General features: G+C 35.9%; 1 protein-coding gene across 1 annotated transcript; it reads left to right on the top strand.

Annotated features, from left to right (window-relative positions):
- Window positions 1–12,183: 12,183 nt before the first annotated feature.
- Window positions 12,184–12,729, top strand: LOC143595507 (uncharacterized). Its single transcript, XM_077074499.1, has one exon. The coding sequence runs from the start codon at window positions 12,184–12,186 to the stop codon at window positions 12,727–12,729; it is 546 nt and encodes a 181-aa protein (XP_076930614.1).
- The last annotated feature ends 3,328 nt before the right edge of the window (window positions 12,730–16,057 follow it).

Raw genomic sequence — 16,057 nt, forward strand, 5'->3', positions numbered from 1 at the left:
TTGGACAACTTGATATACAATTTATCCTGTCTCAACATCTCCAAGATTGTTTGTAAATGTTTCTTGTGTTCCTTCTTGGTATTCTAATATATTAGGAGGTCATCAATTGCGTTATATTGAATTTTTCGAGGTACGATATACTAACTCGGTTCGTGAGATTCATGGAACTACAGGTGCATTAGTCGGTCCAAAGGGCATAACTAAGGATTCATAGTGACCATATAGAGCTTGAAATGTCATTTTAGAAACATCTTCCTCTTGGATTTTAACTTGAAGATAGCCGGATTGGAGGTCGATGTTTTAGAAGTAACTCACCCATTGGAATTGATTAAACCAATCATCTAATTATGGGAGGGGATATTAGTTTTTGATGGCAATTTGTGTAGTTTCAAGTAATCAATGAACATCCTAAGCTTTAATCCTTCTTCTTTACCAACAACACCGTTGCTCCCCAATGATGATAGCTAGATCCAACAAAGACCTTATCTAATAATTCTTGTAGCTATCTAATTAGTTTTTATGTTTCAGAGAGTGCCAGACGATAATGTGCCTTGGTAATAGGAGTTGCCCCTAAGGGTAGTTCAGTTCGAAGTTCAACTTGTCGGATAGTGGTAGTCCGGGTAGTTCATCAGGAAGGACATTAGAGTATTCGAGTACTACGGGGATATTTCCTATATGTTTCATTGGTATTTTTATGGTTACGTTTTCCAAAAATGCCATACATCCTTGGCGTAAGTGCTTTAATACCTTAAGATAAGACACGAGAGGTGATATTGTATCAACTTCTCTCCTAGTACCATAATCGCTTCATCATCCGATAGAGGAATTTTAACTAATTAGGCATTACACATGATTCCCGCCTTTTATTTAGCTAACCAGCACATACTGACAATTACAACGATGCTTCTCAACTATTCCGGGAATAGGTCAACAAAAATGGTCGGTTGTTTAGGATAATAGGGCAGCCTTGGAGTAATTTGGTTAACAGTTATAGATATTTTTTATACCAAATTCTATAGCAGAGGGGTCTACTAGTTCACTACCCTATACATTTCCTGGGATAAGAAGTTAGTGGGGATAAGACTTGTATCAGTACCTATATCAAGTGAATTCGAAGCATATTAATCAGGATTTACAGATGTACCCTTCAACGCATCTAAGTCTTGTTGTGTTTTATCAGGTTCAATCATTAATCGCGGCCTCCAGCCAAGTTAGACATCAATGTTCGTTCTTGGTTTAACTTGGGACAGTTCATTTTGAAGCATTTTGTAATTCCACACTCAAAGAGAGCACGAGGGTTTGTCATAGGTTATGTGCGAATTGATTGCGATTGGGTTAACTGGGAAGGGTGAGGTTAGAACGGTCTATTGACAGCACTTATAATGGTTCCACAGCTACAGGTATAGTATCCAATCTTCTAGTTTTTTGTAACGTATCTTTATTCAACATTCCTTTATAATGATTACATAACCACACCTTGGCGAAGGTTCATTATACATTTTTTTGTTCAGAACTAAAGTTAATCGCCGTATCGTTTTGAGTTGTAGGGCGCATATGTTTAATTTGTTATGGCTCTTGTCCCCTGTTTTGTAATTAGTTCGTTTTGTACTAGATGATTACCCCGGGCTTTCTCATCACAATATTTCTAACCAAATCATAAGCTATCACACCGGCTTGTGTCACGGCATTTTTTAAAGATTTAGTGGTAAACTATATTAATTAAAGTTCCTACTTCTGGGGCTACTAACTATGGCACCAGTCAAGCCAGATCGTTAAAATGGTTCGTGTATCCCAGTTAGTCCGCACCTTTCATCTTCAGTTTCCCGGGTTCGTATTCTAATTTCTAGATTTCATTCCTTTGACGAAAATGTGTTAATAAAAGGGTTTTAAGTTTTGTCCAAGTCATACGATTGGTTGCCTCTTGTCCCCGAATTTGTACAATCGTTATCTATCACATATGTGATGATCAATTTCTGGTATTGATAACAAATTTTATCGCTTCGATTCATTTTACTAACCCATTTACTCTTTTAGTACCCCTAGAATTTATAAGTTTGCACAACGTAATTTGTTTAAACTAGTATTCCCATTATGAAGGATCACTGTTGTTACGATTAGTATTTGTGTTCGGTAAGAAATTTTTTTCACCAATGGCATATAGTGGGGGGAAATTATCAATATCGGTAGTAGCATTAGTGCTGAGTGGGGGAGTATTATTCGTGAGAATGTTCGTATTTATCAAGAAAATAACATTTGTAACTGTATTAGTATTGGGCGGTGAAATAATATTCGCGGTCGTATTAGTGTTTGACATTTGATTGGTATTCATTATCGTATTAATGCAGGCAGCGAATCGCGCTGCTATTGTCAGAGTTACTATCTGCAGTTGCCGAACAATCATCTCTGCCACAACTGCCTCAGATCACGTGTTTGTTTTCTTCGGGGCCATCTTATAATGATAAAAGACTATGCTTCACTTAATAGTAATTCCCCCTATACTCATCCCGTAGGGAATTACATTAACTAATACTCAAAATAGCACATAGTATCACACACATCGAATCCTGTGTCCACATACCAAGGATAGTACATAGATTTAGCCTAATAAGGCCATTGTTTGCATATATACATTGAAAGTTGTCACCCAGTGACAAGTAATTTTAACCCGATAAGGGTTAATGTCTGTGTTAAAGGATCTGAATCGTCCTCCATATCAACATAGCACACTACCATATGCTTGCATGGAGTATCGAAACTATACGCAACGATACAATACTATGCTTGTCTATCCGAGCACACATTATAATAATCATGAATAGTTCACAACTTGCCACCATTGGGTAACTGTGTTATCCTGCCTCTCCCGTGAGTAGACGTTTGCCCGTTATGAGTTTCAACAGTATGTTATAATCAGGAGGCATTTATTTAATCCCCTTGACCTTTAGATGCTATTAATTGTAACTATAGAATATTCTTACATCAGGTCATTCGATACCCGCAAGCATGCTTAGTCTACTAAAAGTGGTAATTTATTAGTTGGTAGTAAGTATGTTCTCTACAAGCCGAGACACATCATTGGTCCGCAAGCATGAGGTTTCTTTTCTTTGATAAATCGATCCGAGTGGCAACAATATAGGAGTGGTTGGAGATACTCGTACACGGATGATTTGATGAATTTATTAGTTAAGGAGGGTTCATCAAGGTTGGTGGTACTGGTGAGGTATAAAGGAATTATTATTTTTATAGCTGGTGTATGATATATGTAGGTGGTCACGGTTTGTTATATTATTGAAAATTCAATAGGATAGATATTATATTTATAATTTGATAAACTGTATTCTTTACTAGGTATGTTCTTAGGAGTAGTGTTTATTTTTGAACAATGGAAGTGGAAAGACGACTAGAAAACAGTTCAGTTTACTGTTAGAAACTGGTATATGAGATAAAGATTAGGCCTGAATCGAGAAGTGTTGTGTTCCCTTGAGATGAACGTATGTAGATCACACCTTCCGCGATTCCCTTTTATGCCTTGAATTAACGCTCGGTCTGTAGTTCGGTCATACAATAAGATTCAATTTGGACTAGATAAAGCTTTATCAAAACATTCGCTTATAGGTAACACCGATTCTTCATCCGATATGAGGCTACCGATCTCGACATCTTTCGGTCCAACAATTTGTCATAAAATTAATATTTCTCGATAACAGAAATCAGAGTAGAGAATATTATTAATTAAGGCCAAATAAAACATTTATTTGTTATGACCAAGTACAATATTAATTACTATAAAATATAATATTATTTTTAATAAAATATAATTTTAAACTAATATTGATTATAAACGAATGTCTGTACGTTTATGATGTAATTATGCTAAGCTATAGTGATGCCTTGACTGTTCGTGATGCGTGCCTCCATTTCCCATGCTCAATCAACCACTGTGGCTCCCTTCTGCCCATAACATGCCCCGAGTAGCTATGTCTAACACTACATAGCATGTTTGTTTAACTATGGTCACGTGCAAACAGGATAAGGTCTTAGCAAACCGTGTTGCCCCGGTCTGGGTTTGTCAAACCAATAGTACTATTCACAAGCCAGCGGCAAGAAGTTAATCACTGTGTTAGTGGGGACTTTCATGTGTTAGCACTTAGATAATTCACATCAATACATGTTTCAGGTATGTATATGTAATCAAACATGCTTTTCACCCCAAAAGTTCGTAAAACTAATTAAAGAGAGGGGTCATGAAACTCATGGTTTAATCGGTATTCAGTAGGGCTTCAACTCGTAGTTCGTTTGACTCGTTATCACTAGCCCCTATAATCAATATTATAATAATATTAATATTTTAATATTATTATAACCTCTATACTAAACTGGGCTGTATAACTAATCTGGGTATAGCTGTTACACCCATAAAGTGTCAATAGGCTTAGATTGTGATGTTGTTCAATGTCTAATACTTAAAATCGAACTTGGCTTAGTTTCCCCGTTTTACCAGCTGGGCCAAGTTGATATTTTATGCGTTTTGAAAACAGGTATGGGGATGTAAGCTTGGGTAAACGTGTTGGTTGATAAAATGATTAAGTTATAAATAAAGATCACAAATTAGGGGTCTGGATGCCACGGAGCTCGTTTCTGTTTATTCAGTTTGGTTTGAAAAAAATGCGCACAATTCACCCAAATTGTCCGAATTTCTCACAAAGAGTTCGTTTTTTACCTAACTAGTCCAAAAATATGGTTTTTGATCACTCTTGATGTTCTGATATTCCAACAAGTTCCTTAATCACGAACTCGTCAGTTTTTATCAGAATTAAATTTGTTTTATTTTAAAATTAGCATAATTAATATTTGTTTACCATTAAATTATTAAAATTTAGCCACTTATCAATTAAATTATGTGGATTTTTATAAAATATTTTGGAATTATTTACTGATTTATTAATTTATAAAAAGTCATTTTATATGCTACATTTAGCCCGAAAATCGTCCGTTTATAACAAACTATTTCCAAAAAATTCGATAAAATTCATGAGTGGTCAAGATACTCCACAAAAAAAGCTGTAAAATGTTCAGAAACTAAAAATCTCGCCAAATACTCTTTTCGAGCCAAAAACCGCTATGAAATCTTGAATAAACGCGAACCCATAAAACCTATTTATATTTTTCCAAATGATCCCAAATTTCATATGTGATCATATTATACCAAATCTGAGTTCCCTACAAAATTTCATAATTTTTTAAGCATTTTAAGTATTTTTCCCAAATAAATATCCCAATTCGATAATAAATTCACCAAATATTCTCAGATGGTCGAAAAATTACCAAATTTTGACAGGGGCTCAATAATATTGTACCTGATGTCCTTTTAAAATTTTATAACCTAAAAATATGCACATCATAATCTAATCCTAAACAACCACCCATAATCGAGCAATTCGACATTACCTTTGCGGTTTTCGACCGTTTTCGCTCTCTTAATCAAGTTTCCGGGTTCTTGTGCTTCTAAGTAAGTTAGGTCCTATATCACAAACCAAGCATGTATCATCAACATAACAGCCTTGAAAGTTAAGGTTTCGGTTAGGGTTTTAAACCGAACTTTTGAACCGTAAAAACGTCGTTTAAACCATCTAATCCGTGTTTATGGCCAAAAAAGTTTTTGATTCTGATTTCCAACCATGTTTAGGATCAAAATATGTTTTTGGATCATTTTAATGGTTTTTGCATTGCTAAAAGTGGTTTTTGGTAATCAAACTATAATTCTATGTGTATAAACATGTAAAAATATTAAGCTTAGATGAATAAAATTAAGATTATTACCTTTTGGTTTTGGTTGAAAGAGGGCAATCGGATGATGTCCAGAAGTTCTTGATTGATATGTGTGTAAATAATAATATAAACTTCTTATATGTGAAGATAACATAAAAAGAGGGGCTCCTAAGGTTTACGACTGCCACATTTGTGGGGTCCCCTTGGGCCCCTCTTTGGTAATTTACCTAGTTTTGCGTGCCCATACATGAAATTTTGGGTCCAAATTTATTTCGGGTTCGGTTTTTTGGAAAGAAAAATATATCGGTTGCGACAAACAACGCGAAAACGATTGTTTTTCGGCCAAATTTTTGTAAATTTAGAAAAACACACTATTTTTTGTAAAAATCGAAAATATTTTCACGGATCGCTTAAAACATTCCCACTAAGTGTTTTGTAAGTCTTTTTTGGCTTAACGGACGATACAATGCTTGTTTTGTAACTATCTTTCCCGTTTAAGTTCATAGCGGGTAGTTTAACGAGTATGTTTTAGTTTAACTTGTTTGCTATTGTACTAAGGCCATAAGACTAGTATGTTGGCCTATATTAAACATATGTCACTTATAGATGCCCCCCGGGATATCTAGGTCATAACCATAACCATTTAGTTATTCGTTTGATCAATACCCAATAAGCGGTTAATTGCTTATTCGGTTTGTAAATAATGGGGTGTATCCGGTTTTGTCATGAATGTCATACATACAAATAAGATACAGATTCGAGGTGAGAAAGATGTAGATCAAGCTTTACAGTATTATCGAGAGATCATAGTGGTTATACATATAAGATTCACTCAGGGGCGTGTGGGAAAGCAATTGAAGGGAACTGGAAGAAGAAGAAAAGAAGAAAGAGAATGAGAAAGAGGAGGAGATCAAGGATAGGATGGAACATGCTTAATACTCAGAATATCAGTACAAACCGACTGGTATTTCCATTCCTACAAACCAAGAAAGGTAGAAGAAACGTTCTTTTGAAGACATGAGACGTGAGTATCGAGAAAGGGTGTTTAAGATGAAGGTGTGAAGATAGAACACCAAGACCTAGCAATATCCGATGAGTTTGTTGCGACGTGAACGTCTACAGCTAGGGTCTTGTATTGGTTTTTGTATGTTAAATGTCATTATATGTTAAAGTAGCGCATAAGTCCTTATGGGAACGGATAAGTTATGCGGCACAAAACTTATACGCCGCATAACATATGCGCACCATAAGTGCTTTCTCACCTCTATAAATAGGATTTAGACTTATGCATTTCAGAGCGAGATTTTGAGAGATTCCAGAGAGATTTTGAGAGAACTTGTCCTTTGATATTGTCAAAACCTATTGTATTGATTTATGAAGTTAATAGAATGGAGATGAAAGTTTCTTGTGTGTCTTCGACTTCTTTGAATTCCGCACTTTGATTTTCAAGCCGATAATTCAATTGTTGATCCTGGATACGCACACGTCTACGACACTTTCAATACCATCCAAAGGAAAACATAATTGGTAACTTGAACACTGGTTTTCAAACAAGGCGTCAAATCGATCAAAGTCTCAGGTGTTTCTACTCGAAAGTGTCATCGCTGCAAAACCGGTTCTCATTTAAATGCGTTATTTCTCAAATAGAACCGGAGATATATAAAAAGGCATTAAACAAAGAAAGCTGGGTTAATGCAATGCAAGAAGAGTTGCAGCAATTCGAGAAATTAGGATTTTGGAAGCTTGTGGATCTACCCAAGAACAAGAAACATATTAACACTAAATGGGTATTCAAATGCAAGCGTGATGAAAATGGCATAATAGTACGAAACAAAGTTCGGTTGGTCATTCTTGGCTTTAACCAATGGGAAGGAATCGATAACAATGAGGTATATGCACCAGTTGTAAGACTAGAAGCTATTCGGATTTTTCTAGCCTTTGCATCCTGGAATGGTTTCAAAGTTTACCAGTTGGATGTCAAGTCTGCTTTTCTCAACAGGAAACTTGGTGAAGAAGTCTATGTGGGACAACCATCAGGGTTTGTCGATCCTATCCACAAAGACAAAGTTTATTTACTCGATAAAGCTTTATACGGATTATGCCAAACCCGACAGCTTGGTAATAAGCGTTGTCCAAAAACCTGTTGGACAGTGGCTTTACTCGAGGAACCGTTGACTGTACACTCTTCATTAAACAAGTAGCAGGACATCTACTGATCGTGCAAGTATATGTGGATGATATCATCTTTGGGTCCACAAATGATGATCTGTGCAAAGAATTCAAGGCAGTAATGAAGAAGAAATTTGAGATAAGTGCAATGGGAGAAATGAAATTCTTCCTACGGCTTCAGGTGGAACAGGTACCGGATGGTATCTTCATTCACCATACGAAGTATGTCAACAACATCCTAGCGAAGTTCAACATATCTGATTCATCGGCAATCAGCACTCTACTTCCATTAAATCATGGGATTGGTCCTGATCCCAACGGAGAGAAGGTCGATCAAACATTATACCGATCCATAAATTGGCTCTCTCATGTACTTAGCCGCTTTAAGGGCCAGACATCATGTATGCAACGTGCTTATGTGCCCAATATCAGTTCAACCCGAAAGTCTCGCACCTAATGATCGTCAAAAGAATTCTTTTATATCTAAATGGATGTCCAGGGGTCTGTTTTTGGTATCCTCGAAAGGACAAGTTCGTTCTGAGAGCTTTTTCAGATTCAGATTATGGCAGGTGTAAGCTAAATGCCAAGTCTAAAACCGCTAGATGTCAATTCTTCGGCAGTAAGCTGGTCACGTGGAAATGCAAGAAGTAAACCACCATGTCTCTATCTACCTATGAAGCAGAGCATGTATCTGCCTCCAGTTTTGTTCTCAGGTTCTTTGGATACAACCGAAGATGCGCGATTATGGTTTGAATTTTCTAACCACTCCTATTTTTGTAGATAACTCTGCTGCTATTTCTATGACTAAAAATCCGGTAAATCACTCTAAAACGAATCATATCGAAATACGATATCACTTTATCCATTATTGCTACGAGAAGAAGTTGATTACTATAGATAAAATTCACATTGATAAACAAAAAGCCTATCTTTTTACAAAAGATTTTGATAAAAACATATTTCAATATTTACTAAAGCTTAATAATATTACGAAAATGGGTGGTGGGAATGAGAATGATCCTGAGATAATGGATTCTGACCTCTAGTTAACCTTTCATGAGAGTGTTTTCATAAATATTTTTCAAAATTTTTCTCTTATAAAATCCAAAATTATGTTTTTTTAGGAGGAGAAAGTTTGAGAAAAACCAATAACATTATAAAATTGAAAAATGCAAAAACATTCATATATGTAAAAGGTAAAAAACTAAAAATTGCTCCTTAAAATAACTTTTTGAAGCAAAAAGGGAAGATGATAGTATATTGATCATCTGGTCCCAAGTTCAGTAAAAAGTAAGCAAAAAGGCTGAGTGCTTAACTGTATCAGTGTGTTGGTAGGCTTTTAAACAAGCAAGTAAGAAAAAGTATGTGATATAAACTTAAAACCAGTTGAATCTAGTGGATTAACATTTTGAAGCTTAATTAATATATGCTTTAAGAATCAAAAAGTCTAAAAGATTGTTGTGTGTGCATGTGTTCATTTGTCAAGAAATTAATCTTAATTTCCATTTTATTTTGCAAAGAAATTCACCGTATTTTTTTTATTTATTTTTGCTTAAGTCTTAGATCCTCTCTGCGTGTAGTAATATCGATTTGAAGGTTAAGACCTAAGAATTTTGCTTTGTTTTCTTGGTGTTTCGTACAAAGCTTTGGATTTCTCCGCACGATAATACGGTATAATCCGACTTGATTGTTAACGCTTTATACATCTTCAACTTATTTTATCTCTTTATTTTCTTAAAATGAAACCATATCTGCGTGTAGAAATGCCGATCTTAAGGGAAAATTTTAACCTTCTGAGTTGTTTTTTTTGTTTTTTATTTTTGCATGAGTCACAGCTATTCAATTTGAGAGAATACTGAAAAAGTATACATGTGAAAAACTCACTGTATGAGATATACAAACCATGTCTGATAGGTGGGGTCCATATATGATTCATGCCTAATTGAATCAAATAATCATATCACAGAAATTCCCGAAAAAATTGTTGGAAGGTTTAAGTGGACAACAATACCAATGACTAACTTAACACCAGTAATACTAAAGCTGAAAATATAACCGAGATGAAAGGGCAATTTGGTCAATATGATTCCCTACTCAAACTCACAAAAATATGTAAATTGCTTACATGTTTATAAATAGCTTGAAGTAAATTTGATTTACTGTCGATTATTTTTTTCTTTAAAACCAAAAAGATTTTATTTTTATTTTTTTTAGTTATTTTGGACTCTTGATGATTGGGATACTATCTATTGGGAAAAGATCTGCTAGGAATGATGAACTGTTGGGCTATATTTTGTGGTTTATGCTTGGTATTATTAGACTTAGATTGGGCTTAGTTGGGCATTTATATGTAAACCGAAATCTATTGCTTTGGGCCTAGGTTGGTAGTCTATATACAGCATGTATGTTTACATTTGTAGGGTTGCCAGTTGGTTCTATGTGTAAGTTAAGGGCTTAAGCACCCGACGTATAATATACGTGTGTTTTGAAGCTTCTTCATTATGTTTGGTGTTTTCTTAATCGTTTCTCACAGAATCAACGTAGTGGTTAGTTTCTACCTAACCAGTAAGTATATTGATATCACATTAAAAGATCCGTCACGGGACTTACAATTGGTATCAGAGCCTATTGACCTATTCTAGGCTCGGTTTATGGTGATATCAAGGATTTTATCGATGACTTTCAGGCATGTTTTGGTTGAAGAATTCTGGATCTTGAAGATAGACTGTTCTTCGTGTTCTTCGGGTTGTTGAAGTTTTTCTAGAAAAGATTTGGGTCAATCTTCGAATTAAATTCAAATACCTTCATTCTCGGGATTTGATTCTATCTTTAAGTTTACCAAATCAAGAACATTCCTTAATTCTTGGGATTTGACGAAATCTTTAAAGATTTCCATATCAAGAGCCTTGATAGTTTTCGGCTGATCGTATTGGGTTCTAGGGAAAATTTGAGAGTTCTCTTTCAAGAATCATAGTTCTCTGTTAAGTATCAGAGTTCTCTGTCAAGAATCATAGTTCTCTGTTAAGTATCAGAGTTCTCTGTCAATAATCATAGTTCTCTGTTAACTATCAGAGTTCTCTGTCAATAATCAAAGTTCTCGGCTACTGTTTAAAATTTCGATTAAATCTCAATGTTCTCGGCTAGTTTTGCTTGTTCTCGGTCAAGTTTCAAGTTTCTCGGGCTTTTGAAAGCATTGGGCTCACTTAGTTGGGCTTTGGATTTTGTTCAAGTGGGCTTCTGATTCATTGGGCCGGCAATCCGAGGTAATTTCATGGCCTTCACCTCCACCAAATCATCTGACGTAAACTCTAAATCTGTGGTACTGTCGAACAATTCTTTGTGATTGTCGTTTGATTACAAAAGAAAGTAACGCAAATCTACATAAGTGGTATTGTCGGTTGTTACTGTCAAGTTTTCTGATTAGGGTTGTGATCGATCGAAAGATATCGGGGTCTTACTTGAATTAAAATCAAATCAGAATATTTGAAGCGTAAAAGCATAAGTGGTTATGTCACTTTGTGTATTTGATCAAGAAACAAAGCCAAGAAAGGGTTGTTTGTGTTGTTCACTGATTGGTAGAAGCAATCAAACCCGAGTTTGGTTTATTGTTGATTCATCAATTTACAAAAAGTCTGTTGATTCATCAATTTACAAACAAAAAGAAATAAAAGCCAAGTGTGGGCTGTTTTGTTATTTTATGTGTGAAACAAGGTTGTGCTTATTTTTTACTCATTTTGTTTACCTGTTTCCAGAAAACAAACAAAAAAAAGGGCAAGTGGCCATATTAGTCAAATTTGGTTGGGATTTTGGTAAAAGAGAAAAGTTGGTACGCTTCAATATAGTAAGCGTAAAGATTGAATCTTTGTGATTCATAGCAGATTAATTCGAATCTCAACGATTCGTATTAAAAGGAATTTGGTTCGTTGAGTATAGCAAGAAAAAGTTCCGAACCACTTTTTTGTGGTTCATTGAAATTAGCAAGTAAGACAAACCAGTGTGGTTTGTAGCGAAATCCTACGTGGTTCACGAATCCTTCGTGGTACATAGAAATCCTTCATGGCACAAAACAAAATCCTTCGTGGTACGTAAAGCTTTCGTGGTACATAAATCCTTCATGGTACAAAAATCCTTCGTGGCACAATAAAAAATCCTTCATGGTACATAAATCCTTTGTGGTACAAAAAATCCTTCGTGGTACGTAAAGCCTTCGTGGTACAAAAATCCTTTGTGGTAAACATAGAAAGTATGGAAGGCGATAAGAAGAAAGAAAGTGTTTTAGCATCAACTCACGAACAAGGAAATATTTCACTTCAGTGTCCCAAACTAAATGAAACAAATTACAAGAGTTGGACTTTGTTGATGGAAACAATGCTGAAAGTGTATGACCTTTGGGAAATAATTGATGTAAAGGTTGAAACGGAAATTGTGGATGAAAAGAAGATGAACACCACAAAAGACCTGATATTCCAATCATTACCGAAAGATGTTTTAATGCAAGTCGCTCAATACTCGACTGCAAAGGAAGTTTGGGACTCGATCAAAATCAAATATCTTGGAGCCGATCTAGTTCAAAAAGCACGTTTACAAACGTTGAGAAGTGAACTAGAGGCTTTGAAGATGAAGTCAAATGAAACCATAAGCGATTTTGCGGGAAGGTTAAACAGTTTGCAAACCAAGTTTAAAACTCTTGGTGGTACTTTGAAAGATAAGGCACTCGTGAGGAAACTTCTTATCTCGGTTCCAACGAAATTTCTACCAATTGTGGCATCTATCAAAAAAATCAAGAGATAGACACGATGCCATTTGTAGAAGCGGTAGGAAGAGTAAAGGCGTTTGAAGAACGTCTCAAAAGTCAAGACGAGCCGGAAGATCATGATCAAGGAAAGCTCTTAATGGCAAGTTCAAACAATTATGGAAGAGGGCATCGTGATCAAAATCGTGGTAGAGGACGAGGCTCTGTCAGAGGAGGAAGAGGACGTGGAAAAAGTACGAGTCAACGAAACAACAACAAAAACGACAAAAGCGAGCTAAAATGCTATGAATGTGGTGAATACGGTCACTTCGCATACGAATGCGTAAGACGTAAAGACAAGGAGAAAATAAATGACCAAGAAGCCCATCTCATGTTTGAAGATGAAGAACCGATGTTGTTGTAAACACGAGTCAAGAAAGTTGAAGACTCTAGTTGGACTATATTTAGTTTAAAGGGGAGTGTTGAATATATAAACTAAATATTAGGGGTCTTTTAGTCATTTTAGAAAGTATAGTTTATGGCTAGTTTGTATATTTGTAAAGTCTACGGTCTAGTATGTAATTAGTATGGTTATAAAAACCCAAGTAGGGCATGTAATTTGATCGATCAATTTATACGAACAAGTTTATCAATTTAGTGCAAGTTTATCAAATTCATTGTTGTGTTATTCTTCAATTCCTATTCTGAAATTGCCAACACTTTTGTTGCGCACTGAAATAGCTGCACATACCTTTCTGTGTTGGAGGAATTTTTATGATTTTTGTGTGCACTAGAAAAATATAATAAAAATATTTTTATAAACATAAGACATTTATGCAACTCTGGTAAAAATTTCATAATTTATTTCTTTGATTTTCCTATGTAATAAAATACATCTTTGCATGCTAAAATTTGCATGTTATACTCGTTATTGATCGATATGTTCGTTTTAGGCTTAACTGGTGGCTGTCCAACTGTTTTCTAGTCGGGACAGAGTGAGGTTTTGCTCTATCATCTTCCTAGGTATGTCATATGTATTATACTTTAGTATCGTGAGCTATGAACCTCGTTTGATTGATCAATTGTCGACGGATTGAAAACTAGGATTTCGGTTGTCTAGTTTGTTAATTGTTGCGTGTAGCGCGTTGTTTGAAGAGATTAACAACCAATTTGGATGTTGTAGCCTCGGTATGATTTGTTGGCTGTGAAAAACTATTTTTTTAGTTAATGGGGCTGAATTGCTTGTTGGTTACTCAAACGGGTAGGTACAACGCAAATTCGCGTTTAATTGGTAGTTTGTGCGTTGTACATGCAAATTACCGAACCATTCAACTCGTGAGGTGTCGTGTGGACTTGTTGGCTGTGATTTTATTAAATTTGGTCTACACATGAATGAGTTGGTTGCTAAGTGCATAAACAACTCGTTAATGCGCGTATTGGATACAATTAACAACTTTCAGGTGTACTTTGGAAATCCTTTGTCCCAAGAATTAACTAAGGGTGGTTTTCGTAAATACATGGCCTCGGGGGCAGATGTAAATGGTATTATTATGGTTGGGGCTTTAGGTCCATCAAATCATGTTAGGACGCCTCGTGTGGCATGATCATCATTATAATTAGTTCTTTGTGTGCATGGTAATGTTGGTCGGGTCAAACTATACGACTCGGGTTCCTAAATCTCATGGCGGGTTCTTAAATCCCATGGGGGGAGGCTTGTGTGGCATAATCATCATTATAGTTAGTTCTTTGTGTGCATGGTGATTTTGGCAAGGCCAAACTATACGACTCGGGTTCTTAAATCCCGTGGCGGGCTCTTAAATCTCGTGGGGGGGAGGCTCGTGTGGCATTATCATCATTATAACAGGTTCTTAAAATCCCGTATAATGTGCTTGGGTCGTACCATGTGCGGGTCAACTATACTATTCGGGTTTTTAAATCCCGTGGCGGGTTCTTAAATCCCTTTGGGGGAGACTTGTACGCGTGTTCGACCGTGATTATATTATTTGGCTATTATACATATATTTACTTATCATTTATCCATGTGCCTATTATTCCATATACCGTTTTATAATTAAAATCTTGGAATGATTTATACATGTCATTTATTAAAACTTGAACTCACTCAGCTCAAGCTGACTTTGTGTGTATGTTAGTTTGATTTTTCAGGTTTAGGATTGGAGATTATCGCTTGGACGTGCTGGAGACTACTCGGACGGTTGAAGGCGTTCCTAGTCGAGAACTTTTAAATAAAAAGAATATTTTGTTTTATTTTATTTTATTTTTGGGGTTTTTACTACATGACATTTACCGTTGCTGGTTACTCTAAACCGTCTTAATGAAACGAATGTTTTTAATTCATATTTAACGTTGGGCACCTTTTCCCTGTTTTTGGGAATATTAATACTTATTATTCCGCTGTTTAATTACTCTGAACTGGTTTTAAATAAGATGAACTTGTTTTTGGTTTTAAATTTCTGTGAATTTTGGATATGATTACCAACTATAGGATTCCCGGGTTCGGGGTCTTAAAAAAAGGCATTGCAATATAACAATATATACATGTGGGAGTCATGAAGGCTGTGTCCTCTTGGTCTGATGGTTCTATTTGAATTTGTTGGAATCCCGAGGATGCGTCTATGAAGGTTAGTATCTCATGACCAGCAGGTGCATCCACCATCGAATCGATATGTGGGAGTGGAAAGGGGTCTTTCGGACAGGCCTTATTTAGGTCTGTGAAGTCCACACACACTCTCCATTTCCCATTTTTCTTCTGGACCACAACTAGATTGGCTAACCATCTAGGATAATGGACCTCTCTTATCATCTTGGTTTTGCCTTTTGAGTAGCTTCTCCACTTCTTCTTGTATGACGATGTTTCTTTCAGGATCAAACTTTCTTCGATTTTGATGCACCGGCCTGAAAGAGTTATCTATACCAAGTTTGTGAGTAATAATATATTTAGAGATACATGTCATATGCTCATGTTTCCAGGCGAAGGTAGAAGCTCTTTTCTTTAAGAAGGATATCAATCCTTGTTCGATATCCTCAGGCATACCTAATCCCAACAAAACTTTGATCTTAGTATCCTAAGGATCCAAGGATACTTCCTTCACATCTTGATCCCTAGCTTGCAAGACCTCCCCCGGTTGCTTCTGTAATGGCTGGCTATGCTGGAGTAGGCTTTGTGGCCGATTTCATTGATGATGCATAACAATCTTTGGCCTCTTGTTGATCACTTTCTATCTTAATAACCCCCCAAGGACTTGGAAGTTTTACACACTGATGATAAGTTGAGGGTACTGCCTTCATGCCATGGATCCATGGCCTGCCTAAGATCACATTACAACAAGATAATGAGTCAATAACACAAATTTTTTGTAGAGAGTT

The sequence above is a fragment of the Bidens hawaiensis genome, unplaced genomic scaffold (genome assembly GCF_021521415.1).
Source record: "Bidens hawaiensis isolate Kalapana, Puna unplaced genomic scaffold, B.hawaiensis_p1.1 tig00045268_1, whole genome shotgun sequence".
Lineage (NCBI taxonomy): Eukaryota > Viridiplantae > Streptophyta > Magnoliopsida > Asterales > Asteraceae > Bidens > Bidens hawaiensis.

Excerpts from the sequence above, each read along its gene's own strand:
- LOC143595507 (XM_077074499.1), top strand. The coding sequence starts at position 12,184 with ATGGAAGGCGATAAGAAGAAAGAAAGTGTTTTAGCATCAACTCACGAA.